The sequence below is a fragment of the Tachyglossus aculeatus genome, chromosome 9, assembly GCF_015852505.1.
Source record: "Tachyglossus aculeatus isolate mTacAcu1 chromosome 9, mTacAcu1.pri, whole genome shotgun sequence".
Taxonomy (NCBI): Eukaryota; Metazoa; Chordata; class Mammalia; order Monotremata; family Tachyglossidae; genus Tachyglossus; species Tachyglossus aculeatus.
In genome coordinates this window covers 61162594-61189082 of record NC_052074.1, presented here as the reverse complement: position 1 = coordinate 61189082, position 26489 = coordinate 61162594, and the positions used below count along the sequence as shown (strand labels likewise).

The window sequence follows — 26489 nt, the reverse complement described above, 5'->3', positions numbered from 1 at the left end:
CAGAAAGAAATCATTCTGACAGGAATTACTGTCCTTGCAGGAATGCTGTAAATCAAGGCTCAAATCCCAAGTTATCCACTTGTGAAAGCGGAACAGCTTGAAGCCTTGAGCATTACGATAGCAAACTTGATTAAATTATTCCCTAGGTGTAGGAGATAGACAGCCACTGATTGTCCCTCCACATGTCCACTGCTTTCTCTTCTCAACAAGCCTGCTCTGACCAAATCACGTTACCTAATTCATACTAATTTTCCACAAGGTCTTTCCTGCATCTACCGTACATTAATTTCATTATCCTAATTAGCTATTAATTATTCTTTGTTCATGATCTAGAAACCGACCACGTACTGTCTCTCTCAAAGACCGTACCTGATAGGTATTCACACTCATTTAACTTTAACAGCTTCCTTTTGCGGATAGAAACTCTCCTACCAAGGGTCTTTTGAAGACTTTTAAAGACGGGTTAAGAATTTTGGAGAAAAATATGAGCTCGTGAAGAAAACAACTAAATAAACTGGCATGGTGTCTTGCAAGTGATATCTTTCTTACAAATAATGATAACTCCATACCACATTTTCCATGGAAGATTATGTTAAATAATAAGAACCGCAACCATTAAAATTGATACATGCCAAGGGTCTTGAAGAAATTTAGATTTTTAAAAATATTTTTCTTCTATTAACTTTGTGTATGAGAGATGTTCTTGGCTGCAGCAGATGCTCCACATGAGAAGCCAAAGAAGGGGATGGTGAGATTAAAGTTCGTTGGAATGGGTGAAACAGCAGATATTTCTGCTACAATAGGTTAGTTGCGGTCTACAAGTCCCTGCACTGTCCAAGATTAAGATTCCACAATTGCTTCCGTGGAAAATAAGTGGTTAAATGGGGAAATGGGTTAAAAACATTTGATATAATCAATCAGCGGTATGTATTGAGTGCTTACCGTGTGCAGAGCACTGTACCAAGTACTTGGGAGAGTATGAAACAACAAAGTTAGTGGACACTTTCCCTGCCCTTAACAAGCTTACAGAGGGGGAGACAGACAAAAATCTGAATAAAAATGTCTGTCTCCCCCTTTGGACTGTAAGCTCATTGTGGGCAGGAACAGGTCTACCAACTCTGTTATATTGTTATACTGTCCTCTACCAAATTGCTGAGTACCATGCTCTTCTCACGATAAACACTTGGTGAGTACGATTGATTGGGCAGACTAAATGAACAGTTCTTTCAACCAAGCGGTCTTTGGGGGAGAGAAACATGCCTCCCTTAATTTGGAAAATGATTTCCAGAAGAAAAAGATTCCCATCAGTTTATGCCATTTAGAATTTTCATTCTTTAATCTCCAGTTATTAAAAAAAAGCATAATCCCTTTTCCAATTGCAATCTCTGCAAGCATTAGGCATTTCAGTATAATTTAATCTTCTTTCTCAAAATCCTATCGTTGGACTGAAAGGCCTACAACTCTCAGCTATTAAAGATGCTTTGGGGTCTTGTTCTGAAGGGATAATTAAAAAAAATAGAATTCGCTCATTTATTCCTTTCCACTCTGCAAGGGACAAAGTCGCTAAATGACATTTTCCAAATACACAATCTTTCAATTGATATGTTAAAACGAGTCTGTTCAGTGTGGCTTTAGTCATCGCATGATTCGATGCATATCTTGAGAACACCGATGCTCTTGGAAACCACACTGAAGGCTTTATAGCCTTGGACTTTGCAAAATAAACCTTTCAGAGATGTGAGGGCTTTTGCAGAGCTGGATTTATGCAGGGTCTTGGGTTTACAAAAGGCCTCAACCCCCAAATCACACCCCCTCTAGACTTTATAATCAATCAATAAGTCTATAACTCTATAAATCTATTCATCTGTATATAATCTACTTATCAATTATAAATCTATAATTTACACTGGGAAGCAGCGTGGCCTAGTGGATGGAACACAAACCTGGGAGTCAGCAGGACCTGGGTTCTAATGCTGGCTCTGACACTTGTCTGCTGTGTGACATTGGGCAAGTCACTTTAATGCTCTGTGCCTCAGTTATTTCATCTGTAAAATGGGGATTCAGACTGTGAGACCCATGTGGGACAGGGACTGCGTCCAACCTGATTAACTTGCATTTACCCCAGCACTAAGTACAATGTCTGGCACCCTGTAAGTGCTTAAGAAATTCCATTTAAGAAAAAGGCAGGGGCAACATCATAAGTGGGAACTGAAGCAAGGAGGTGTACCCTTAATGCCAAAAATTCCTCCAAAATGAGAAATGAGCATATACTTTTATGGGTATTGATTGAATGGTCAATCATTGATCCATCCATTACATGCTAAGTAGGTCTTTGAAAATCCAACCATGGGTCAAACTAATCATCAATCAATCCCATCATTAGTCAATTCCAATGATGGGCGTAACCAATCAAACCAGTGACAGAAAGCCAATAATCAATCCAGTCACTGGCATGAGAAGTGAGAGGTTATTTTCAGCCCCATCCACTGGAGCCATCAATCAGTGGTATTTATGGAGCACTTCCTGTGTGCAGAGCACTGTACTAACAATAGAGACACGTTTCCTGCCTATGACGAGCTTACAGTCTACAGGGAAAAATGGACATGGAAATAAATAAAGAAGTTATGGATGTGTACATGAGTGATGTGGGGCTGAGGGGTGAATAAAGGGAGCAAATCCAAAGGTGAATAAAGGGAGTGAGGAGGACGCAGAAGGGAGTGGGAGAAGAGGAAAGAGGCCTTAGTCCGGGATCCCTCAAGGGGTGTCTCTCAAAGCGTGTCTGGTGGATCAGGGATGGTCCTTTAGACTGTGTGCTCATTGTGTAGAGAAGCAGCATGGCTCAGTCAAAAGAGCACGGGCTTTGGAGTCAGAGGTTATGGGTTCAAATCCCAGCTCTGCCAATTGTCAGCTGTGTGACTTTGGGCAAGTCACGTAACTTCTCTGTGCCTCAGTTCCCTCATCTGTAAAATGGGGATAAAGACTGTGAGCCCCCCGTGGGACAACCTGATCACCTTTAAACCTCCCCAGCACTTAGAACAGTGCTTTGCACATAGTAAGCACTTAATAAATGCCATTATTATTATTATTATTATGGGCAGGAAATGTGTCTGTTCGTTGTTTTATGGTACTCTCCCAAGAGGTTAGTACAGTGCTTTGAACGTAGCTCCTCCACTCCATTGAATGAAGGGCCAGTAAATACCACCTGTTAGGGCTCTGCATGGGCTGAAATGCTTAATCAGCCAATCATATTTACTGAGTGTTTTCTTTCAGTGCAGAGCACTGTAATAAGCACTTGGGGAGTATAATACAATCAGAAACACACATTCAGTGCCCACAAAGAGCTTCCAGTCTAAAGGACTGGTCTAACCCAGTCTTTCTTCACCACAGATACATTCTGTGTTCACCCATGCAACAGTGCCTTGACCCTGAAGTGCCCCAAAGGGACAATGTACCATTCACAGGTGCACCATTCATATGGGGTGAATATTCAGTAGTTCTGACTTGCCCTACATTTTCTATTAATTTCTCAGAATTCAATCATTCAAGCGCTTGGGAAGTACAAGTTGGCAACATATAGAGACAGTCCCTACCCAACAGCGGGCTCACAGTCTAGAAGACTCATTACCCATTACTCAGTTTCCACTCATTCATTCATGCAATCAGATTTACTGAATGCTTACTGTGTGCAGAGCACTGTATTAAGCACTTGGGAGAGTTCAATGCAACAATAAACAGACACAATCCCTGCCCATTCACAACACTGACAATGCTCGCAAGAGGCCATGGGTGAATAATCATAATGTTAATAATACTAATAATAATAATGGTATTTGTTAAGCACTATGTGCCAAGCACTGTTCTAAGCACTGGGTTAGATACGAGGATTTCAGATGGTCCCATCTGGGGCTCACAGTCTAAATCCCCATTTTCTAGATGAGGTAACTGAGGCCCAGAGAAGTGAAGTGACTTGCCCCAAATCACACAGCTGCTAACTGGTGGAGTCTAAAAATAGTCATGCACCTGTAAGCAGTGTGGCCTAATGGATAAACACGGGCCCAGAAGTCAGAAGGACCTGGGTTCTAATGCCAGCTCTGTCACTTGTCTTCTGTGTGATCGTGGGCAAGTTGCTTTGCTTCTCTGGGCTTCGGTTACCTCATCTGCAAAATGGGGATGGAGACTGTGAGCCCCATGTGGGACAGGGACTGTGTCCAACCTGATTAACTGGTACCTATTCTCCAGTGCTAAGTACAGTCCTGGCCCATAACAAGCACTTAATAATAAATACCATTAGAAAAAGAAAGAAAAAAAAAAAAACCAACCAATCCTGCACTCAGTACACTCCTCATTGGAATGGTTAAGAATCTGGGGCTGAGGAAGCAGATTTAGACAATTCTAAACTAGGAGCAAGTACCAGCGAAAGGAAATAGCAAACACGGCAAGCAGAAAACTCATCCGGACCAATTCTGAAGGTGAATAATAATGATTCTAAATAAAGATAATATTAACACGATAGTCACTATCATGGATTAACTTCAGTCTGCTTACCCGCATAAATGCTTGATGTGTTCTGCAGTTCGCCTTGCCACTGGTCACCTTTATGCTTCCTGATGTCATCTCAGAGGTTCCATTAGAAGAAAAGTAAAATCTTGATGGGGTCTCTGCTTTTCTGTTGATGTCCAGGGTCACAGTATAAAGCAATACTGCACGAAGGAGTGGACATGGAATAGTTAAGTTCATGTGAAATGGCTTTCAAATGTTTGTTAACAGAGCTCTAAAGAGCACAAAAAGCAGTCACTCTTAAATGCTACTTACAAAAACACATTAAAAAAAATCAGAGGGATCAAGTCAAGAATTTGAAAAAAAAGAGTGCCCAAAGAATTGTGTGGATGAGACCTTAAAAGGGGTAAGATTTATGCATAGTTTCATTACCACACTCAAGACTGCTTAATGAGAGATTCCTTTAAAAACAACAGGGTAGAGACCCATCTGTTAAAGAAAGTGGTCACAGCTGTTCTCAGGGCCGATATCAACACTTTAGTACAAACAAAATTTCAGCTGGAAAGAAAAACCTTAGAAACCTAACTACCTGACTCTTTCCTTGCCCAGACCCTGTCAAGTGACTGGAGTATGAGCCCGTTGTTGGGTAGGGACTGTCTCTATTTGTTGCCAACTTGTACTTCCCAAGCGCTTAGTACAGTGCTCTGCACACAGTAAGCGCTCAGTAAATACGATTGAATGAATGAATGAATGGAGTAGTTATCCGTAAGCAAAGCATTCTGATAAGGCCCTTTCTCTTCTGGACCCTCATTAGCACCTTGAAATTAAAAACTCCCTCCCCTCCACCCTTTCAACCCCACTTTTAATCTTAACCTTCTCTCTTCCTCTGTCCCAACCCCATCCAAACTCCCCTTCCATCAGCCTCAGATCACCTTCTTCAACTCCCATACAATTCCTTGTCTCTGGTGGTCAGTGGCAGCTGGCTTGAATAGTTTCAGGGGTCTGAAATCAATCATCAATCAAGCAGCGGCATTAAGTGCTTACTACATGCAGAGCACTGTACTAAGCGCTTGGGAGAATACAATAGAATTGGTAGACAAGACCTCTGCCCTCAAGGAGCTTGCAGTGTAGTGGATGCAGGTGAGTTCTCCTCTAGAAACCTGATCCTTCATTTCTAAGTCCCACTCTTGAAACCCCAGGTACAAGAAGTCATCTGAGAGTTAAAACTAGAGTTTCCTGATTCTATGCAGTTGTATTTATTCAGCACTGACTGTGTGCAGAGCACTGTACTAAGCAATTGGGGCAGTGCATTATAGCAATAAATGGACACATTTTTTGTCCACAACGAGCTCATTTACTGTGTGCAAAGCACTGTACTAAGCTGTTGGGAGAGTGCAATAGATCAAGACTACAAGAGAAGCAGCATGGCTTAGTGGCCAGAGCATGGGCTTGGGAGTCAGAGGCCATGGGTTCTAATCCTGGCTCTGCCACCTGCCTGCTGGATGACCTTGGGCAAGTCACTTCACTTTTCTGGTCCTCAGTTACCTCATCTGTAAAATGGGGATTAAGACTGTGAGCCCCACTTGGGACAAACTGATTACCTCGAATCTACCCCAGCGCTTAGAATAGTGCTTGGCACATAGTAAGCCCTTAAATACCGTCATCATTATTATTATTATCGTAACAATAAACAGGCACATTCGCTGCCCACAGAGAGCTTCTAGTCTAGATGGGGAGAGAGACATTAACACAAAGGAATAACAGATATGTACATAAGTGCTGTGGTACTGGGGGGGTGGGGGGATGAATAAAGGGAGTAAGTCAGGGTGACGCAGAAGGGAGTGGGAGAAAAGGAAAGGAGGGCTTTGTCAGGGAAGGCCAGTTGGAGGAGATAGGCCATCGGAGGGGCCAGACTGGGTCGTGGTGGGAGATGTCACATGAAACGGCCCTGCCCCCTTTAGCCTCTAGACTGCGGGTGGGAAATGTGTCTGTTTATTGATCTATTGTAATCTCCCAAGAGCTTAGTACAATACTCTGCACACAGTAAGTGCTCAATAAATACAATTGAATGAATCTACTGCCTCCTCTCCCCCTCTCTGATGGTGATCCATGGTCCCCAAAAGGGACCTCATCTGTAACCAGTCCACTGCCAATCCCCACCCCACTAATAATAATGATAGCATTTATTAAGCACTTACTATGTGCAAAGCACTGTTCTAAGCACTGGGGAAGTTACAAGGTGATCAGGTTGTCCCACGGAGGGCTCACAGTCTTAATCCCCATTTTACAGATGAGGGAACTGAGGCACAGAGAAGTTAAGTGACTTGCCTAAAGTCACACAGCTGGCAATTGGTGGAGCTGGGATTTGAACCCATGATCTCTGACTCCAAAGCCTGTACTCTTTCCACTGAGCCACACTGCTTCTCTACTGGTTCTTGCTGGTTCACTACCACCAAACCAATGCCCAGGGTCCAACTCCTGACCCCTCCCTCACCTGGGGGCACTGCTCTGTCCTTTCACCCCCCCAACCTGTTGAAAAAGCCACCAAACCCGCTGCTGCTACAGAAACAACAACAATTATGGTACTTGTTAAGTGCTTACTATGGGCCAAACACTGTTTTAAGCACTGGGGCAGATAAAAGTTAATCAGGCTGGACTCAGTCCCTATGCTATATGGAGCTCACAGTCTCAACCCCCACTTGATGTAATGGGGAAGATGAACAGAAATCACCAAATTTAAAACAGGAACCAGAGTAAGAGCATGTTAAAGCAACAAGAATAGCAAAAATTGAGTCTAGTGGGTGAGTGTGGGGGATGAAGAAACAGGGAAGGAGAATGTAAAGGTGGATTCTGGGATGTAGAAAAGAATAGAGAGAACTGTAATGACAAAACCCAGGCCAGGGAGAGTGTCTAGGAGAATGCCCGACAGAGAATCAAGCAGTTTAATCAATCAAGTGAATTTATCGAGTGCTTCCTGTGTGCAGAGCACTGTACTAAGTGCTTGGGAGAGTACAATACAACAATATCACAAGCTTTGAGAAGCAGCATGGCCAAATGGATGGCTTGGAAGTCAGAGGGATCTGGGTTCTAATCCCAGTTCTAGCACTTGTCTGCTGTGTAGCCTTGGGCAAGTCATTTCTTTTTTCTGAGCCTCAGTCCGTCAGATTAAAACACAGATTAAGACTGTGAGCCCCACGTGGGATATGGACTGTGTCCAATCTGAATAGCTTGTATCTACTCCAGTGCTTGCTACAGTGCCTGGCACATAGTAAGTGCTTAACAAATACTTAAAAAAAAAAGAAAAACCAGAGTTGGTAGAGAGGAAAGGAACTAAGGAGCTAAAAGCTATACCCCATTACAGTGAGCAAAAAGGAGGTCACCAGAGAACTTGGTGAAGGGCAGTCTCTGTAGAATGAACAGGGCAAAAATGTATTTAAGGCATCACATGGTATAGTGACTACAGCACAAGCCTAGGAGAAGGTCATGGTTTCTAATTCTGCCTCCGCTACTTGTCTGCTGTGTGACCTTGGGCAAGTCACTTCACTTCTCTGGGCCTCAGTTCCCTCATCTATAAAATGGAGATGGAGACTGTGAACCCCATGTGGCACAGGGACTGTGTCCAACCTGATTTGCTTGTATCCACCCCAGCACTTAGAACAATGCCTGGCACATAGTAAGCGCTTAACAAATACTATTAAGCACTTAGTACAGTGCACTGCATACAGTAAGTGCTCAATAAATACAACAGAATGAATGAATGAATGCATGATAAGAAGTTGGTGGATAGGAAGAGGAAGTGGTGCAAAACCCACTCAGAGAATGTGGTCAGTCATGGGGAGATGGGGTGATAGCTTTGGGGTGCACTGGGGTCAAAGCATGGTTTTTCTGAGCATTTATAAGCCTGCAGAACTCTAAACAAAACAAAGAATATCAATTTCAAAATAAAAATCAACTGTAAAATGAATGATGTGTTGGAGGGTGCTCACCATTTTAACTAAGCAGCTGCTTCACTCCTATTAGAAGATCTTTCAAATTGATGGAAAGAGTTGAACTCTCTCATACTGTAACCTCCCTGAGAGCAGGGATTTGTTTACTTATTCTAATACTCCTTCCCAGGGACTTCCTACAATACAGTAAGCACTTGATAACTACCACCTAGTCACTGATTGGGAAAGCCCTGTATTTTCTTATATCCCAGAGGGCTCTGTATTTTCTTATATCCTGTATATATTGCCTGTATATATGTATATATGTTTGTACATATTTATTACTCTATTTATTTATTTTACTTGTACATATCTATTCTATTTATTTTATTTTGTTAGTACGTTTGGTTTTGTCTCCCCCTTTTAGACTGTGAGCCCACTGTTGGGTAGGGACTGTCTCTGTATGTTGCCAATTTGTACTTCCCAAGCGCTTAGTACAGTGCTCTGCACACAGTAAGCGCTCAATAAATACGATTGATGATGATATCCCAAAGGGAATGATAGGTAGGGAGCTCCTACACAACTCTTCCCATATTGATTAGTCAAGGGAATTTGTTGAATGTTTACTATGTGTTTACTAAGTACAATACAACAGTTGGTAGACACTCCCCTTCCCCACAAGGAGCTTACAGTCTAGAGGGAAGCAGCATGGCATAGTGGATGGAGTATAGTCCTGGGAGTTAGAGGTCATGAGTTCTAATCCCAGCTCCACCACTTGTCTGCTGTGTGGTCTTGGGCAAGTCATTTCACTTCTCTGTGCCTCAATTACCTCATCTCTAAAATGGGGATTGAGACTGTGAGCCCCACGTGGGACAGGGACTGTGTTCAACCCAATTTGCTTATATCCATCTCAGTGCTTAGTCCAGTGCCTGGCACATAGTAAGTTCTTAACAAATATCATAATTATTATTATTAGAGGGGGAGACAGAAATTAATGTAAATAAATTATGGATATAAATAAGTCAATTATGAATATAAACAAGAAAATTAAAGATGTATATAAATTATGGGTATACATTACAACTATAAATCAATTATGGGTGAATAAATTATGGTTTTAAATGAATTACATATGCTATATGTACAATGGATTTGATGGTAATGGAGTCTCCCAACTGGAGCGAAAGTCACAAAGTAGAAGCAGCTTGGCATAGGGGATAGAGCATAAGCTTGGGAGTCAGAAGGACCTGGGTTCTAATTCTGGCTCTCCCACCTGCCTGTTGGGTGACCTTGTGCCTAGTTACCTCATCTGTAAAATGGGGATAAAGACTTTAAGCCCCATGTGGGACAAGGACTGTGTCCAACCTGATTAACTTGTAGCTACCCCGTGCTTAGAGTACATTCTATAGTTTTTTCATCTTCCTCCCATTTAAAATGGCATATATGAGTTTATTCCTAAATTATAGAAATTTAAGTTTATGGCATATTTTCCTCATCTGTAAAATGGTGATTCAAAATCTGTTCTCTCCCTTCCTTAGATTGGGAGCCTCGTGTGGGATAGGGACTGTGTCTGACCTGATTATCTTGTTTCTAACCAAAACTCCCTATGGACAGGGAACGTCTCTACCAACCTTGTTATACTGTAGTCTCTCAAGCACTTAGTAAAGTGCTCTGGACAGAGTAAGTGCTCAATAAATATGATTGATTAAATGCTTAACACAGTACTTGTCACATAAGTGCTTAAAAATGCCACAGAAATAATCATAATAATAATAATACTAGAATAATAGTTTGAAAATATTTCATTTGCTTTTAATGAGGCTAGAGAAACTCATCAAGCCTAACTAGGAGTAGACATGGGGCAAAGTTGTGGTTAAAAAATCCTTTCACGAAACACACCGTGTCTCCTCCGGTGTCCTTGAAAAGCAGAGGCAAAGACACACCATTTGTAAAACGCAGCAATTAGTCACTAAAGTCTCAGCCACCTTCACTCCTATGCAAGGCAAATCAACATAGGTTTTACAAAAGAAAAAAATGAAACAAAATTACTTGACCCACATCTTTCGACAAGTCTCTTGGCTCTTTCCCTGTGCTGCTACGTAACGCACTGGCTCTCACTCTTCAAATCTGGCAGAGCCCAAGATATCAGTCCCCTCACAGCAAGATGGAAGTCTGCCCACAGTAATATCAGTGTAACTCTGGCCAGAGCCTTGAATAAAATGTCCCCAGAGGTCCATTAATACTTCTGGTCTCCAGGAATAGGGATGTGTGTATGGTGCCAGGGTCATCTCTCCTTCCAAGGCAATTCAAACCCAGATCACAGTTAACTTTCCTCCCCACTGGCATAATAATTGTAGTCTTCGTTAAGCACTGATTCATTCAATCGTATTTATTAAGTGTTTATTGTGTGCAGAGTACTGTACTAAACGCTTGGGAAGTACAGGTTGGCAACGTATAGAGAAGGTCCCTACCCAACAACGGGCTCAAAGCCTAGAAGATGATGTTCCAAGTACTGTATGGTGCTGGGGTAATACAAGCCAATTGGGTTGGACACAGGCCCCTTCCAAAATAGGGTTCTTTACTCTTTCAAGTGCTTACAGCAGTACTCTGAACACCGTAAGTGCTCAGTACACATCACTGACTTATTGGAAAGCTAGGTCTTCCCTACTCCCCTGAACACTATCTCAGCTGTAACTTCTAGGGCTTCTTAGGGGGGAGGAGGAGAATACTACTACCAATTTCTGTGAAAACTGTCTGCTGTACCAAGCATTGTATTAAACACTGGGTTAGATGCAAGTTAATTACGTACTTGTCACATAATAAGTGCTTAAAAATGCCACAGAAATAATCATAATAATAATAATACAAGAATAATCTTTTGAAAATATTTCATTTGCTTTGGCAAACAGTCGCTGTTTCACATGGGGCTCACCAAGTAGGGGGGAAAATAGGTATTGACTCTCCAGTTTGCAGATGACAAAATGAAGCAGATAAGTTAAGTGACTTGCCCAGGATCACACAGCAAGCGATAGAGCCCAGATTAGAACCCAGGTCCTCTGGCCCCCTAACCCATGCTCTATCCTCTCAGTTATGCTGCTTCCTCTTACATCATCATCATCATCATCATCATCATCATCAGTCGTATTTATTGAGCGCTTACTATGTGCAGAGCACTGTACTAAGTGCTTGGGAAGTACAAATTGGCAACATATAGAGACAGTCTCTACCCAACAGTGGGCTCACAGTCTAAAAGGGGGAGAAACACTTACAGAAACACTGGCACAGTCTGACAGCGGTCTTGACTGCTTTGGAGTTCTTTCCAGTCCCCTGGTTTCACTCACCGATATATCCCGGGACTCGGCGCCCTTTATATTCAAAGCACAGATTCAAATCCACACACACGGAGGGCTGACCGCTTTCGACACAGTTAAATATGGTTCGATTCACCGAGGCAGAATGATTCAAAGACGCATCAACGATCAGAACGGGTCTTGTCCTAAGAAGAAAATTCCATGAAGAGTTTTGATCAATGGATAGGTTTTTCCATTAAAAAACCCTACTGTTGCATTTCTTCATATTTGTGTTCTCTCTCAGGTTAACGGCTTTTGGTTTTGGTTTCCATTCGGCTTATTTTGTTGGTGACTTTTTGCGACTCTTAAAAGACTCTGTCACCGTTTACTAAAGCCATCCTGAGTAGCCTACTCCTCCTTGGTTTTTAGAACAAATGGATGAGGCATGAAGGAGTCTGCTGACGATAAGATCTCTCCAAGAGGCAGTGTGGCCTAGGGGATATAGCACAGGCCCGGGAGTCAGAAGGACCTGGGTTCTAATCCTGACTCCGCTACTTGTCTGCTGTGTGACCTTGAACAAGTCGCTTCACTTCTCTGTCCCTCAGTTACCTCATCTCCAAAATGGGGGTGAAGACAGTGAGCCCCATATGGGACATGGACTGTGTCCAACCTGATGAGCTTATGTCTTCTTCTGCTCTTAGTACAGTGCCTGGCACACAGTAAGCACTTAACAAATGCCATAAAAAAAAAAGAGATGTTACGTTCCCTTGCCAAAGCCTGCAGCCACTACCCGGATAGCCATCTTGCAATGTCTGATAACACATAGTGGAGGAGTGCGAGAAAGAATGTGGATGGCTTAGTGTTCAGTACAGTTCTTGGCAAATAGTGAGCACTTCAAAAATATTATTATTATTATTACCCCAAGATGCTGGTGGCAATTTATACATTTCCTCTTCCTCTAGTGTCCTCAGAAACACTGGCTATCCTGCTCTGGTCTCTGATTTGGCAAGAGGCAGCAGAGCAATGATATTGCTCTAGTTTCTGACCATCCTACTTATACTGTAAATTGCAAAGGGCCAGAAAACCTGCCTATGTCTTCTTGTGTATAGTATGGAACAGCATGTAAACCCAGGGACAAATTCACCATTAGTATGTGTCTTTGAACATAAAAGACTATACATATATATGTGTGTGTTTATGTGTGTATAGTATGCATAAGAATGGATATGTGCTTATATACATGTATACAAATATTATACGTACATACATACAAATACAATAGGTATAATATAGGTATACATATATATATACACATATATAATAAATGTATATAATAATACTATTATTACTACTTCTAATAATAGTGATATCTGTAAAGGTCTGACTATATGCTAAGCACTGTGCTCAGTGCTGGGGTAGGTGCAATACAGTAAGCGCTAACTACAGTGCTCTGCACACAGTAAGCGCTCAGTAAATACGATTGAATGAATGAATGAATCAGACACAGTCGCTATCCCACATGGGGTTCACTGTCTAAGGGGGAGAGAAAACAGGTTTTTAATCCCCGTTTGACAGTTGAGGAAAGTGAGGCACAGAGAGGTTAAGTAACATGCCCAGAGTCACTCAACAGGTAAGTGGCAGATCCGGGATTAGAACCCAGCTCTTCTTACTTCCCAGTCCTCTGCTCTTTCCATTAGGCCATGCTGGTTATGTATATTTTTATACAGCGGGATCTACATACACACACCAACACGTACACACCCAAAATACTTTTTACAGACTAAATCTGAGGTATATTTCTCTTTAGAGCTAATAAGGCTACTTTGTTTTTGCTCAAGGAAAATGACTCAAGTTTTAGAGGTGCAGTTAAATGCCTTAGAGTTCAATGACCGAAGTTTGGAGCCCCATATTCATTCATTCATTCTATCGTATTTATTGAGCACTTACTGTGTGCAGAGCACTGTACTAAGTGCTTGGGAAGTACAAGTTGACAACATATAGAGACAGCAACTCCTCAACAGCGGGCTCACAGAGGTCACTGTCATATTGGCAATTTTTTTCAACTGTATCTCATTATTTACAATTAAGTGTAACTGCCTTTAAGTAGTGAAAAGTTTCAACCTCACCTCAGAAGCACAGCCGAATCAGACAGAAAAGCACCAACTGCTACATCTGGAGAGGAAGGAAAAAAAACCCACCCAGATTGATGATCATCATTAGTCAAAAGGAACTACATTGCAGCCACAAGTACTTTATTGTGTCTTCACCTTTTGACTGTAATCTAAACACCATGTGCAGATAATTAATAGACGGGCTATTCGAGCATCTTAAACACATCTATCATTGCGGTTTCTGAACTGGTTCATTTAAAATGACCCACATTCTTATCTGGCTATGGCTTAGTTATCTTACAAAGAAGGCGTAACATCAGATCGCTATCCACCTATATGCTCTGACTAGCCTACACTACTAAATTTTCTAGTAATTCAGACCCCAAAATAGATGTTTGCTTCAAATATCCAGGTATTTTAGGTCCAAAATAACAGTCGACTAGTTCAAGGTATAGTGTGTCCTGAATGATTATAAATAATTTGTCCCTTCCCTTTCTTCCCTGCTCTTTTTTCTAAGCACTACAGAATTATTTGTTTATTTGTGCATCCCTATAGCTCCTGAAAAAGGTTATTGCATGCAGCTCAGCTGAGGCACTGCCAGAAAGGAAGAGGACAGCTAAGCATTAAATCTTAGGCTTAAATTTCATCCAACTCTAAATTATTTCACAGTGAATGCAACACACATGTGTATGCCAGATGGCTTGTTTTAGGCACAGAACAGAGAAAATGTTTCACTCACCTGAGTATCCATTGTTATCTGCATCGATGCCCCCTGATATTGACTGTCCGAACATGCCTAGAGCACTGTTAATGCGATGCCCTTCAATTCTCTGAGAAAAATAACAAAAAAAGCTCGACACAGAATTTTGCATGTACTAATGTTCCAGAAAAAATAAAAGGATTATTCAGTCAATCAATGGTATTTATTAAGCTTTCACTACGTATGGAGTACAGTGCTTTGCACACAGTAAGCGCTCAGTAAATATGATTGAAGGAATGAATGGAGCACGGTACTAAGTGCTTGGGATAGTATACTACAACAGAATTAGCAGACTTGTTCCCTGCTTATAATGACCTTACAGTCAGTCAGTCAGTTGTGTTTACTAAGCATGTACTTCATGCAGAGCACTGTATTAAGTGTTTGGGAGAGTATGATATAACAATAGAACAGACACATTCCCTGCCTACAGTGAACTTCAGTCTGTTGGGGGGAGTATGGGGAAGACAGACATTAATATAAATAAATAAACAAATTAGAGATATGTACATAGTACTTTGGGGACGAGCGGGTAGGGAATGAATAAAGGGAGCACGTAAGGGCGAAACAGAAGGGAATTGGAGAACAGGAAAGGAGGGCTTAGTCGGGGAAGGCTTTTGGAAGAGACGTGTCTTCAATAAGGCTGTGAAAGAGGGGAGAGTCACTGTCAGATATGAGAAGGGAGGACATTCCAGGCAGGAGGCAGGACGTGGGTGAAAGGTTGGTGGCAAGATGGACGAGATGGAAGCACAGTGAGAACACAGTCTAGGTGCTGTTTATATTTTCCTTTTTAGTCTACAGAATTCCCTTTTTCCTCTGATTGATTGAAGGTAGAGTCATTTGCCTCTTTTGGACAAGGAACCATCAAATGACTCTACTTTCAGGCAGTCGGGGAAAAAGGGAATTCCCATACTTTCCTAAGGGAGTCACTTAGGACTCTTAATTGACAATCTTTTCTAGTCAGGAGGTTCCTGCCTCCCAACAAAGAATACCGTTTCTACTCTCTTTGCTATGAAGGCGGGTGGATGGTTTGCAGCAAATGGCTTGTGGACATTGCAACTCATTGTGGGCAGGGAATGTGTCCGTTTATTGTTATATTGTACTCTCCCAAGTGCTTAGTACAGTGCTTTGCTCTCAATAAATAAAATTGAATGAATTGCACTAACTTAGCGAGGCCATGAGCTGACTGAAAAGCATCGATCTATTAAAGGCATTTAAGGAGTGCTTACTATATGCAGAACACTGTTCCAAGTGCTTGGAAAATTAGAGAAATTAGCAGACATGTGCCCCGGCCCTAATGAGCTTACTAGTTAAGGAGACCACTGATGGACGTAGCCTAGGAAAGATTCCTCATTTTGCATTGCCCCATTTCTGGTTCCTGATGCCCTGATGGAATATTGGGATTTGACCAGCAGGAGTATATTGGAATCTTTTCCTGACATCAGGCCCGCTTCTTCCATATGGTCCAAACACATTCAATTACATCGACTTATACTCTGTATTCCTATAACAATCCTTCTGAAATGACTTAAGGTTTTCTAAGCTTGGCTATTTCCAAATTCCATCTCTCACTTCATCACTCTTTTTTTATTGTAGTTATTAAGCACTTATTATGTGTCAAGCACTGGGGAATATACGAGGTTAGCAGGTTGGACAGTGATCTTGTCTTACATGGGGAGAGTCTGTTATATATTATATAGTCTGTTATATTGTACTCTCCCAAGCACTCTGTACAGTGTGAGCACTCAAATTTGATTGATTGACTGAGGGAGTAGGATTTAATCCCTCTTTAACAGATGAAGAAACTGACACAGAGAAGTTAAGTGATTTACCCAAAGTCACACAGCAGACAAATGGCAGAGCTAGAATTAGAACCCAGGTTCTCTACATCCCAAGCCCATGCTCTTTCCACTAGTCTGTGCCACTTCTCTAATCTGATATATAGCACATGGCAAAATTCATAGGAAAATGAGAGTTACAACACCTCAAATTTTATGGTGTATACTGGGTAAATATCCTGAGACCACAGTGACTTTTCCTTTTTTTTTTATGGTACTTGTTAAGGGCTTACTATAAGCCAAGCACTGTACTAAGCACTGAGGTGAATACAAGATAATCAGAATGAACATAGTCCCTGTCTCACACAGGGCTCACAGTCCAAGTAGGAGGGAATAGGATTTAAACCCAATTTTAGAGATGAGGAAACGGAGGCACAGGGAAGTTAAGTAAGGTTGCACAGCTGACAAGTGGCAGAGATGGGATCAGAAACAGGTTCTTTGACTCCCAAGCCCGTGTTCTTTCCAGTAGGTTAAGCTGCGTGTGTAGTGTTGAATACACTTCCATCTAAAAATAAGAGCTATATGTGGGAGGCAGCATGGAACGAGCAGAAAACAATGAGGCTGGGATTCAGGAGACAGAGATTCTAGTCCCGGTTCTCCTACTAGCCTGTGGTGTGATGTTCGGCAACTGATTTAAATCCTCTGTGTCTTAGTGAGTTGTATGAAAGACAGCCAAAATAATCAGACACAGTGGAAAATATATTTACTAAGATAATTTCAGCATGGGTCTGGAAGTATGAAGGACCTGGATTCTAATCCCGGCTCTGCCACTGGTTTGCTGTGTGACCTTGGCAAGTCACTTCACTTCTCTGCACCTTAGTTATCTCATCTGTAAAATGGGGATTAAGAGTGTGAGCCCCATGTGGGACAGGGGGACTGTGTCCAACCTGATTAACTTGTATCTACTCCTGAGCTTAGAACGGTGCTTGGGACATAGTAAGTGCTTAATAAGTACCATACTAATAATTATTATTATTAGTTGCAAGCAAAGAAATAGTCAAGACTTGCCACATATGAAGTTATGTCTTTTATATACATATGTGTATACTTTCCCCTTCTAGACTGTGAGCTCACTGTAGGCATGGACTGTGTCTGTTTATTGTTATACTGTACTCTCCCAAGCACTTAGTAAAGTGCTTTGCACACAGTAAGTGCTCAATAAATGTAATTGACCCAAACTGAAACAAATCCTACTAGGAGGCAAAATAAGAACTGGATTTTCTGCATCTGGATTACAGCAATTTTAAAAAAGATTTTAGTTACAGATTTCTCTGCAAAGATAATAGTTGTACCTGAGAAAAGGTAGGAGATATGCCGTTGTCCCTGCCATTATAAATGTAGATAGCACCACGTAACTCATCTTCTTGTGGGGCTCCAATAGCAACGTCTGTGAGAAAGAAGAAATCCAGCATTTACTGGCTTTTAAAAGGATCCTATTCACGCTCTTGGATTCTGTGTCATATTTTGGGACAAGCTGTGTCATTCATCAAAGGAACAATCACAAAGAACAAATCACCAATGGACTGCGTCCAACCTGGTATCTACCCCAGCGCTTAGTACAGTGCCTGGTACATAGTTAAGTGCTTAAATACTATTTTAAAAAAAGCACGTTTCAAAGGAGCAATGGCATCTCTAGAATCGCCCACAGCTGGGCACCATTGTCTCCGCTAATAATAATAACAGTAATACTAATAATGATATTTGTTAAGTGTTTCCTAGGTACCAGGCACTGTATTAAGTTCTGGGGTATGAATTAACCAGGTTGGACACAGTCCTTGTCCCACATGGGGTTCACACTCTTAGTCCCCATTTTACAGATGAGGTCACTGAGGTCCAGACAAGTGAGGCGACTTGCCCAAGGTCACCTAGCAGACGCGTGGCGGAGATGGGATTAGAACCAGGTTCTTTGACTCTCAAGACCGTGCTCTTTCCATTAGGCAACACTGCTTTGGGAGAATGCTCTACTACGTTCCAGCGTAAGCCCTGACTGGTGGTACACTAGGACCCCAGAGGCTAGAGCGGCTCCGCAGAACCTAAGGCACCCTGAGATTCAGGCACAAACATGGCAACAGTCTCTGCCACCCTAGGTGCAGCCTCTCTGGGCCCTCTGTACAAGATGTGGGCAGGGAATGTGGTCATTCATTCATTCAATCATATTTAGTGAGCGTTCACTGTGTGCAGAGCACTGTACTAAGCACTTGTACAACTAGGCAGTTTTTGACTATAAGCTCGTTGTGAGCAGGGAACGTGTCTACCAACTCTGTGGTGTATTCTCCCAAGCACTTAATACAGGGCTCCGCACACCACAAGCACTCAATTAATATGACTGACTGATGGATTGATGTGCTTCCGACCACCTCCCAAGAAACCAGTTCTCTGGGATACAGCCTCCCTTAGACAAGGGCCTGAGGCCAAGTCACAGGAAGGAATTAACAGAGGAACAGGAAAGAGGCTCTCCCCAACTCTGACATTCAGGATGTACCTCATCACCTTCCCATAATCATCATCATCATCAACCATATTTATTGAGTGCTTACTGTGTGCAGAGCACTGTAGTAAGCGCTTGGGAAGTACAAGTTGGCAACATATAGAGACAGTCCCTACCCAACAGTGGGCTCACAGTCTAAAATATCCCAAGAGAGGGCCAGTCCTCATCTAAAGACACCTTGTGAAGGCAGCTCGACAAGGAATCAGATTCAGAAGCAAAACAGCGGCCACTGATGATCTCCAAATTCCCCAGGACAGGGAAGTCCCCGGCTAAAATGCCACCAATCAATCAATCGTATTTATTGAGCGCTTACTGTGTGCAGAGCACTGTACTAAGCGCTTGGGAAGTACAAGTTGGCAACATATAGAGACAGTCCCTACCCAACAGTGGGCTCATTGTGACTTCTCCTAGACCACACAGGCATCCTTTCCTCTTTTCCCTCTCTCTGCCCCTTCATTGCCCTGGTTTGCTCCCTTCATTCATCCCCTCTCCCAGCCCCCCGGCATTGTAATTTATTTACTTCTGTTAATGTCTGTCTCCCTCCATTTAGACTGTAGGCTCATTGTGGGCAGGAATGTGTCTGTTCTATTGTACTCTCCCAAGTGCTTAGTCCAGTGCCCTGCACACAGTAAGCCCTCAATAAATCTAAGTGACTGACTGACTGACTTGCTTGAGTGTAGTCCATGCAGACAGATGGGTAGGTGGGAAGGCAGGACCCGTCACTATAAGATTCCCACTAGGAAAGAAGCAGGGATAATTCACAGCTCAGACATGTTTGTACAACACCCTTGAGATCCGACAGATGTGGGAAAGCAAGCCGTAGCAGTCAAAAGTCCTGATACACAGGACTAGCCTAGTTTCACATTGCCCTATGTCTTGCATCACTCATTTCCTACTGCCCTTCAGGCCTGTGAAACTACTCTCAGACCTATTCCTTTTTCTCCCCCTCTAGACTGTACAGGGAAGGTGTTTATCAGCTCTGTGGTACTATATTCTCCCAAGAGTTTAGTATACTGCTCTGCACGCAGGAAGCGCTCAGTAAACACAATCAATTTTTTTTTTATCCATGACGCCAATGAACTACCTTAAAAATTCGTTCTCAGAAGCCCTTTCATTCCAGCCTCTGAAATCACAGGAAGCAGCATGGCCTAGTGGATAGAAAGCACGGGCCTAGGAGTAAGAAGGTCATGGGTTCTAATCCCAGCTCCTCCACCTGTCTGCTGTGTGACCCTGGGCAAGTCACCTCACTTTTCTGGGCCTCAGTTCCCTCATCTGGAAAATGGGGATCGAGTCTGTAAGCCCCACTTGGGACAGAGATTATTAGGTTGTACCTACCCCAACACTTAGTACAGTACCTGGCACATAGTAAATGCTTAAGAAATACCATAATTATTTTTATTATTATTCCTGGAAGCAAACCAATCTTTGAGATTCGAGTTGGAAAGCGTTACTTTCCCTGTTGAAAGGAAGAGAGGGTAAGCAGCTGAATAGTAACAGTAACAATGGTATCTATGTCCTAAGCAAAGGGGAGATTCATGCTAATAGGATCAGCAGAGTCCTCATCCATAATGGGGCTCGCAGTTTCAAAGGGAGAGCAGGTATCTTCAACCCCATTCTACAGATGAGGAGAGTGAGGCTCAGAAAGGTAAGTGATTTACCCATAGTCACACATTAGGCCACGGCCCAAGCTGGTATTAGGTCTGATTCCCAGGCCTGTGCTCTGTCCACTAAACCGAGTTGGCTCCAGACAATCGAACGATGGCATTTACTGAGCACTAACTGTGTGCAGAGCATTCTACTAAGGCTTGAGAAAATACAACAGATTTGGTAGATATGTTCCCTGCCCACAAGGAGCTTATCCTCTAGAGGATAAGCAGATTATACAGATTGGAATCCAACAGATTTCCTCTTGATCATTACCTCAGAAATATTCAATCCTACACTAATGACCATCACCTTGACGATCTCTGTTTCCTAACTGAAGCGAACAGGAAAAAAATCATCGAAGGATACCTTCAAAACCATCATTATCGATGTCTCCTAGGTTGGCGATGGTTTCTCCAAATCTAGCTGCGTACGTATCACTTCCCTTGAGCTCCGTTTCCATTTCAATCATGTTTCCATCCTGCGGGGTGAAAAAGCAGTGTGAATCAGAATCCAACCAACCTGATTTTGAAGCAGCGTGGACTAGAGGGAGGAGATCGGGCTTGGAAGTCAGAAGAACCTGGGTTCTAATCCCTCCTCTGCCCCTTGTCTGCTGTGTGACTTGGGCGGGTCGCTTCACTTCTCTAGGCCTCAGTTACCTCATCTGTAAAAGGGGGTCAAAGCTGGGAGCCCCATGTGGAACAGGGACTGTGTCCATCCCCATCGGCTTGTATCCATCCCAGCGCTTAGTACAGTGCCTGGCACATGGTAAGCTTTTAACACATACTATAATTATTATTACTATAACTACAGTCTCTGCCCACAGTGAGCTTCCAGTCTAGAGGACATACCGAGCCTGAGTTGAGGTAAACAAAGACTCTTCCTTCCTCTCTGACAGTGCTCTGCATTGGGGCTCCAATAAGCAGGTCTGAGAGTCCATCTGCGTTGAGATCCACGGCACAGATGGAGGCTCCGAAGTAGGAGCCGAGCTGTGAGGGAGCGAAGAAGCAAGACGGAGTCAGTCAGAGCCTGAAACCACACCCAGGTCTCTCTGGAGGCCTAACTTGACAATCGTCTCACCTTTTTTCCCATCATCTCCTGTATTATAGTGAGCTGCTTCGCTTCAATTCTGAACAGGTACGCCTGGAATTTTTGAAAAGGAGAAAAAAATCAAATTTAAAAAAATACCAGGGATTGAAGCCAAAGATCACAAACAAACTTTATAAAACATTCACTAAATACATCCAAGGAATTCTCTGATTATTCAGAGGAGAAAATGAGATAAGGAATTGTTCATTCCCCAGGGACACACCAGATACAAATGGAAGGAAAACTAGCTTCCTGCTTTTCCATCCTCGTAATCTTAGCCCCGACCATATTCTTAGACCTTTTCCATAAAGCAATGCTTAGAACATAAAGTGTTGTGGTCTACTGGAAATAACACAGGGTGTCTGGGAACCTGTGCTTTAATTCGAACTCCTACACTTGTTAGTCGTGTAACCTTGGACAAGTCACAACTTCTCTGTGCCTCAGTTTCTTCATCTGTAGATGAAATACCTGTTCTTCCTTCCCCTTAGACTGTAAGCCCTATATAGGACAGGGACTGTGTCTAACCTGTGTGTTTGAATTGGGTCCAGCACCAAGAACAGTGCCTGGCACATAGTAAGTGGTTTAAAAATGCCACAATTATTAGCCTAAATAGCATGTATGCTGCAAGAAACCAAATGTGCATGCCCTAGGCCTATCCAGCCAACAAAACTTTTACATCAGGCTTTATAATCAGGTTCTTCTGTCAAAACCATTTCACGAGTCTTCAAATAGAAGAGAAGCGGTGTGGTCTAGTGGATTGAGCACAGGCTTGGGAGTCAGCAGAGCATGAGTTCTAATCCTGCTCTGCTACTTGTCTGCTCTGTGACCTTGGGCAATTCGCTTCGCTTCTCTGTGCCTCAGTTACCTCATCTGTAAAATGGGGATTGAGATTGTGAGCCCCACATGTGACAGGCACTGTGTCCAATTTGATTTACTCATATCCACCCCAGCACTTAGTAAACGCTTAAAAAATACCATTATTATTATTAATAATAGCATCTCGCCCAATACTCCAGGATATCCCTCCCCCCTCACTCTGAGATCCCTCTGGATCAAATACCCTTCCTCCTCAGTATCTTTCAGGTGATCTTCCCCAGAATCACAATTTATTTGCACTGTTGGCAAAGGAATTATTTACAAAACATCTCTCTTACCTTGCCAATCTGTTCATACTGGGGAGCACCTCCAATTATCTCTGTACTCCTGGGACTCAGGAAATGGCCAGCACCAACTGAATAGCCTGAAGAGAGAAATCGGTTTCATGAGCTGACAAACCATTGTCTATTTCTGAGACCACAAAGGCCACTCTAATCCTAGTTAAGGGAAATGTTGCTTAATTTTCATCTATTCCTTAAAAAAGGAATGTATCTTTGACAGAGCCATGAGAATATATATATGTAATTTATTTCTACATATTTTATCTATATGTTATTTTTTATACTAATATGACATTTATATTACATAAAAATATATTTCTATGGGAAAATAGGAGTAGGCATTACTTTTTTTATGGTATTTGTTAAGTGTTTACTATGTGCCAGGAACTGTGCTAAGCCCTGGGGTAGATACAAGCTAATCGGGTTGGACACAGTCCATGTCCCACATGGAGTTACCAGTCTTAATCCCCGTTTTTCAGAGGAGGGAACTGAGGCCCAGAGAAGTGAAGTGACTTGACCAAGGTCACACAGCAAATAAGTGGGGGAGCTGGGATAGGACGTTGGTCCTTGTGACTCTCCAGCCCGAGCTCTATCCACTAGGCCATACAGTGTCCCTCAGTTGTCTTTCCCTGTTTTGAAAGAGAACTGGAATTCTGCTTCTATGTCCAACAGAGACCCGAAATAGGGAGATGTTCATTCTTTCCCCTAGGGGAAAGCATTAAAAAGCTTAAGTACATATACTGAGGAAAATAAGAGTTTGTTTTTGAGCGTTTTGATTTTATATATATATATATATATATATATGTATATTTATATATATATGTATATACATATGTATATGTATATACATACATATATATATACATATATATATATGTATATGTATATTTATACACATTCTGAAGTCTGCTTTGCTCACCAGAAGAGCTCAATAAATACAATTGATTGTTTGAGGGAAAACAGCTATTGAATCTCTATTTTTCAGATGAGGAAACTTAGGCACAGAGAAGTTAATGCCTTGCTGAAGGACACAGAGGAGGCAACTGGCAGAGCCAGGATTAGAAACCAGGCCCGCTGAATACCAGGCCCATGCTGTTTCCATTAGACCATGCTGCTTCCTAATAATAATAATGATTGATGATAATAATAATAATGAAAACATGGTGTTTGCTAGGTACTTATTATGGGCAAAGCACTGTGAAAAGTGCTGGGGTAGATATAAGATAATCAAATTGGACGGTCTCTGTGCAGCCCTGGAGCTCACAACCTTTGCATTTGGGAGGGAAAGCGGTTTTGCAGCAGTTACAAATTAACTCTACTGAGACAATTCACAAAGAAGTAAATGTTTTATTTTGCAATAGCCAAGGGAATACTGTACTGACTACGAGTCTTTCCACTGCAGCCTGGAATTGCAAGTTTTCTAAGAAAAACAATTCCAAGATCCTGCTTTGAGAAGAATCAGTCAATCATATTTACCGAGCACTTAGTATGTGTCGAGTGCCATACTAAGCACTTGGGAGAGTACATGAGAAGCAGCGTGGCTCAGTGGAAAAAGCACGGGCTTTGGAGTCAGAGATCATGGGTTCAAATCCCAGCTCTGCCAGTTCCCAGCTGTGTGGCTTTGGGCAAGTCACTTAACTTCTCTGAGCCTCAGTTACCTCATCTGTAAAATGGGGATTAAGACTGTGAGCCCCTCGTGGGACAACCTGATCACCTTGTAACCACCATCACCACCACCCCCGGCACTTAGAACAGTGCTTTGCACATAGTAAGCACTTAATAAATGCCATCATTATTATCATCATAACATCACAACAAAATAGCAGACACATTCCTGTTCATAGCAAGCATACAGTCTAGAGGAGAGTCAGACATTAATATGAATAAATAAATAATTTATAATATATAATTTAAAGATATGGACATAAGTGCTGTGGGGTTGGAGGTGGAGAGAATACCAATTCCCCCCAGGAATGAGGTCAAAATGGCAGCAGACATGTCTACTTCCCAGCACAAGAAGTGTTCTGAATTAGTAGGCTCTGCTTGGAAACAGAACCCTCCGCTCTTAGAGACCCTGTGATATGTGTGGATTTGCTGACATCATACCTGTCTCTGTTCCCATAGCTCGAAGTCAACTAAGCAGTAGCCAAGTGCCACTTAAAGAACCATAACGACAGCTCTGAATTTCCTGAACTGGTGCTACGCTCTTAGACTCCACTCTGCTTCACAACCTCAATAAGAGGATGACTATTAGGAAACGGTATGGCCTAGTGGAAAGAGCAGAGGGCTGGGAGTCAGAAGACATGGGTTCTAATCCCAGCTCTTCCTATTGCTTGCTGTGTGACCTTGGGCGAGTCACTTAGCTTCCTTGTGCCTCAGTTTCTTCAGCTGTAAAATGGGGATTAAACACCTGTTCTCCTTCCTACTGAGACTATGAGCCCCATGTGGGACAGGGACTGTATCCAACCTGATTAACTTGTACCTACCCCAGCACTTAGAACTGTGTTTGACAGACAGTGAGCATTTAATATCCTAAAAACAAAATATTCATAAAAGATGGAGGGTCCCACTCAACACACAATCTTCATTCACAGCATATGAAACACCATCCATGATACGTCAGTTTTGAGAGTACTTACCTAGATAACTTCCAAATTTGACTTGGTTAGACATGTCGGAATATGCCATGAAGTATTTGGCAGTGGTATTGTAGACAAAGATGGTGCCAGTCCAATAATACGCTCCCGGGGCCCCCATAATAATAAAATCCTGAAAGAAAAATCATGCGCTCGCACTGACATTTTTAAAAGTTAATCTCTGCCACCAAACCTTTGCAAGACATACACATAGGGTAAGTACTATAGCCTAAAAAACATGCTTTTTCTGTAAGAAAAACAAACCCTTCAAGATGGGGGAATTTTAAAGAATGAGATATACATAAATTCACTCTCCTTCCTCCCCTTCCCCTCTCCCTTTCCCAAAATGAGATTATGTTTTTGCAGCCCTGTTAACTCACTGGTGTCAATTTGGGTTAATTCTATTGGAACCTGAGTAAGGACGATATTCCTCTTCCAGAAACCCTTCCGGAACATGACAGGAATAAGAGTCTAGGCTCAATTCAAATTTTTAGGCTTCGGGCAAAATATAAACTAAACTCAAAATAGGATAAGTCTGTACCACATCCTTCAGTTACGAAGCTGGCCACTACACAATTTTGACAATTCAATAACTAGAACGTCAATTCAACGCCACATGTAGTCAGAAGAATTGAAGGCATTCTTCAAAAACGTGAATGCTGTTGATTTGAAGTTTTATTCTTACCTCTGTGTAAAAAGTAGAAATCCCAGCTTGGCATGATCCATAATTTTCTCCAAATTTCTTCACGTGATCTATTGAAGAAAATGCAAGTGATTAGGTAAAATTCACACCTGATCTGGATAATTTTGCAATTTTCCTGAAAACCTTGGCTGTTTCAGGCTTCAGATATTCTCTAATAGCCATGAATAAATACCTTCATTACAGGTAGCCTTTAAGCAATAATCACTGTATTTGTTAAGTGTTTCCTAAGTGCCAAGCACTATACCAAGCACTGGGGTAGATTCAAGATAATCAGATCAGACACAGTTCCTGGTCCACATGGGGTTCACAATCTAAGGGGGAGAGACAAAACTCTATTTTCCAGATGAGGAAAT

General features: G+C 42.2%; 1 protein-coding gene across 1 annotated transcript in view; it reads right to left on the bottom strand.

Moving 5' to 3' along the window:
• ITGA4 (integrin subunit alpha 4) overlaps window positions 1-26489 on the bottom strand; it is an 82794-nt gene that overhangs the window by 30807 nt on the left and 25498 nt on the right. The window contains exons 5-15 of the mRNA XM_038750996.1: window positions 26119-26186; window positions 25437-25566; window positions 22795-22880; window positions 21632-21694; window positions 21403-21540; window positions 20921-21032; window positions 17712-17806; window positions 14564-14654; window positions 13840-13885; window positions 11765-11919; window positions 4546-4700 (exon numbers count right to left, since the gene is read on the bottom strand). Coding sequence (XP_038606924.1) covers window positions 4546-4700; window positions 11765-11919; window positions 13840-13885; window positions 14564-14654; window positions 17712-17806; window positions 20921-21032; window positions 21403-21540; window positions 21632-21694; window positions 22795-22880; window positions 25437-25566; window positions 26119-26186 — 1139 coding nt within the window. The remainder of the gene's footprint in view (window positions 1-4545; window positions 4701-11764; window positions 11920-13839; window positions 13886-14563; window positions 14655-17711; window positions 17807-20920; window positions 21033-21402; window positions 21541-21631; window positions 21695-22794; window positions 22881-25436; window positions 25567-26118; window positions 26187-26489) is intronic.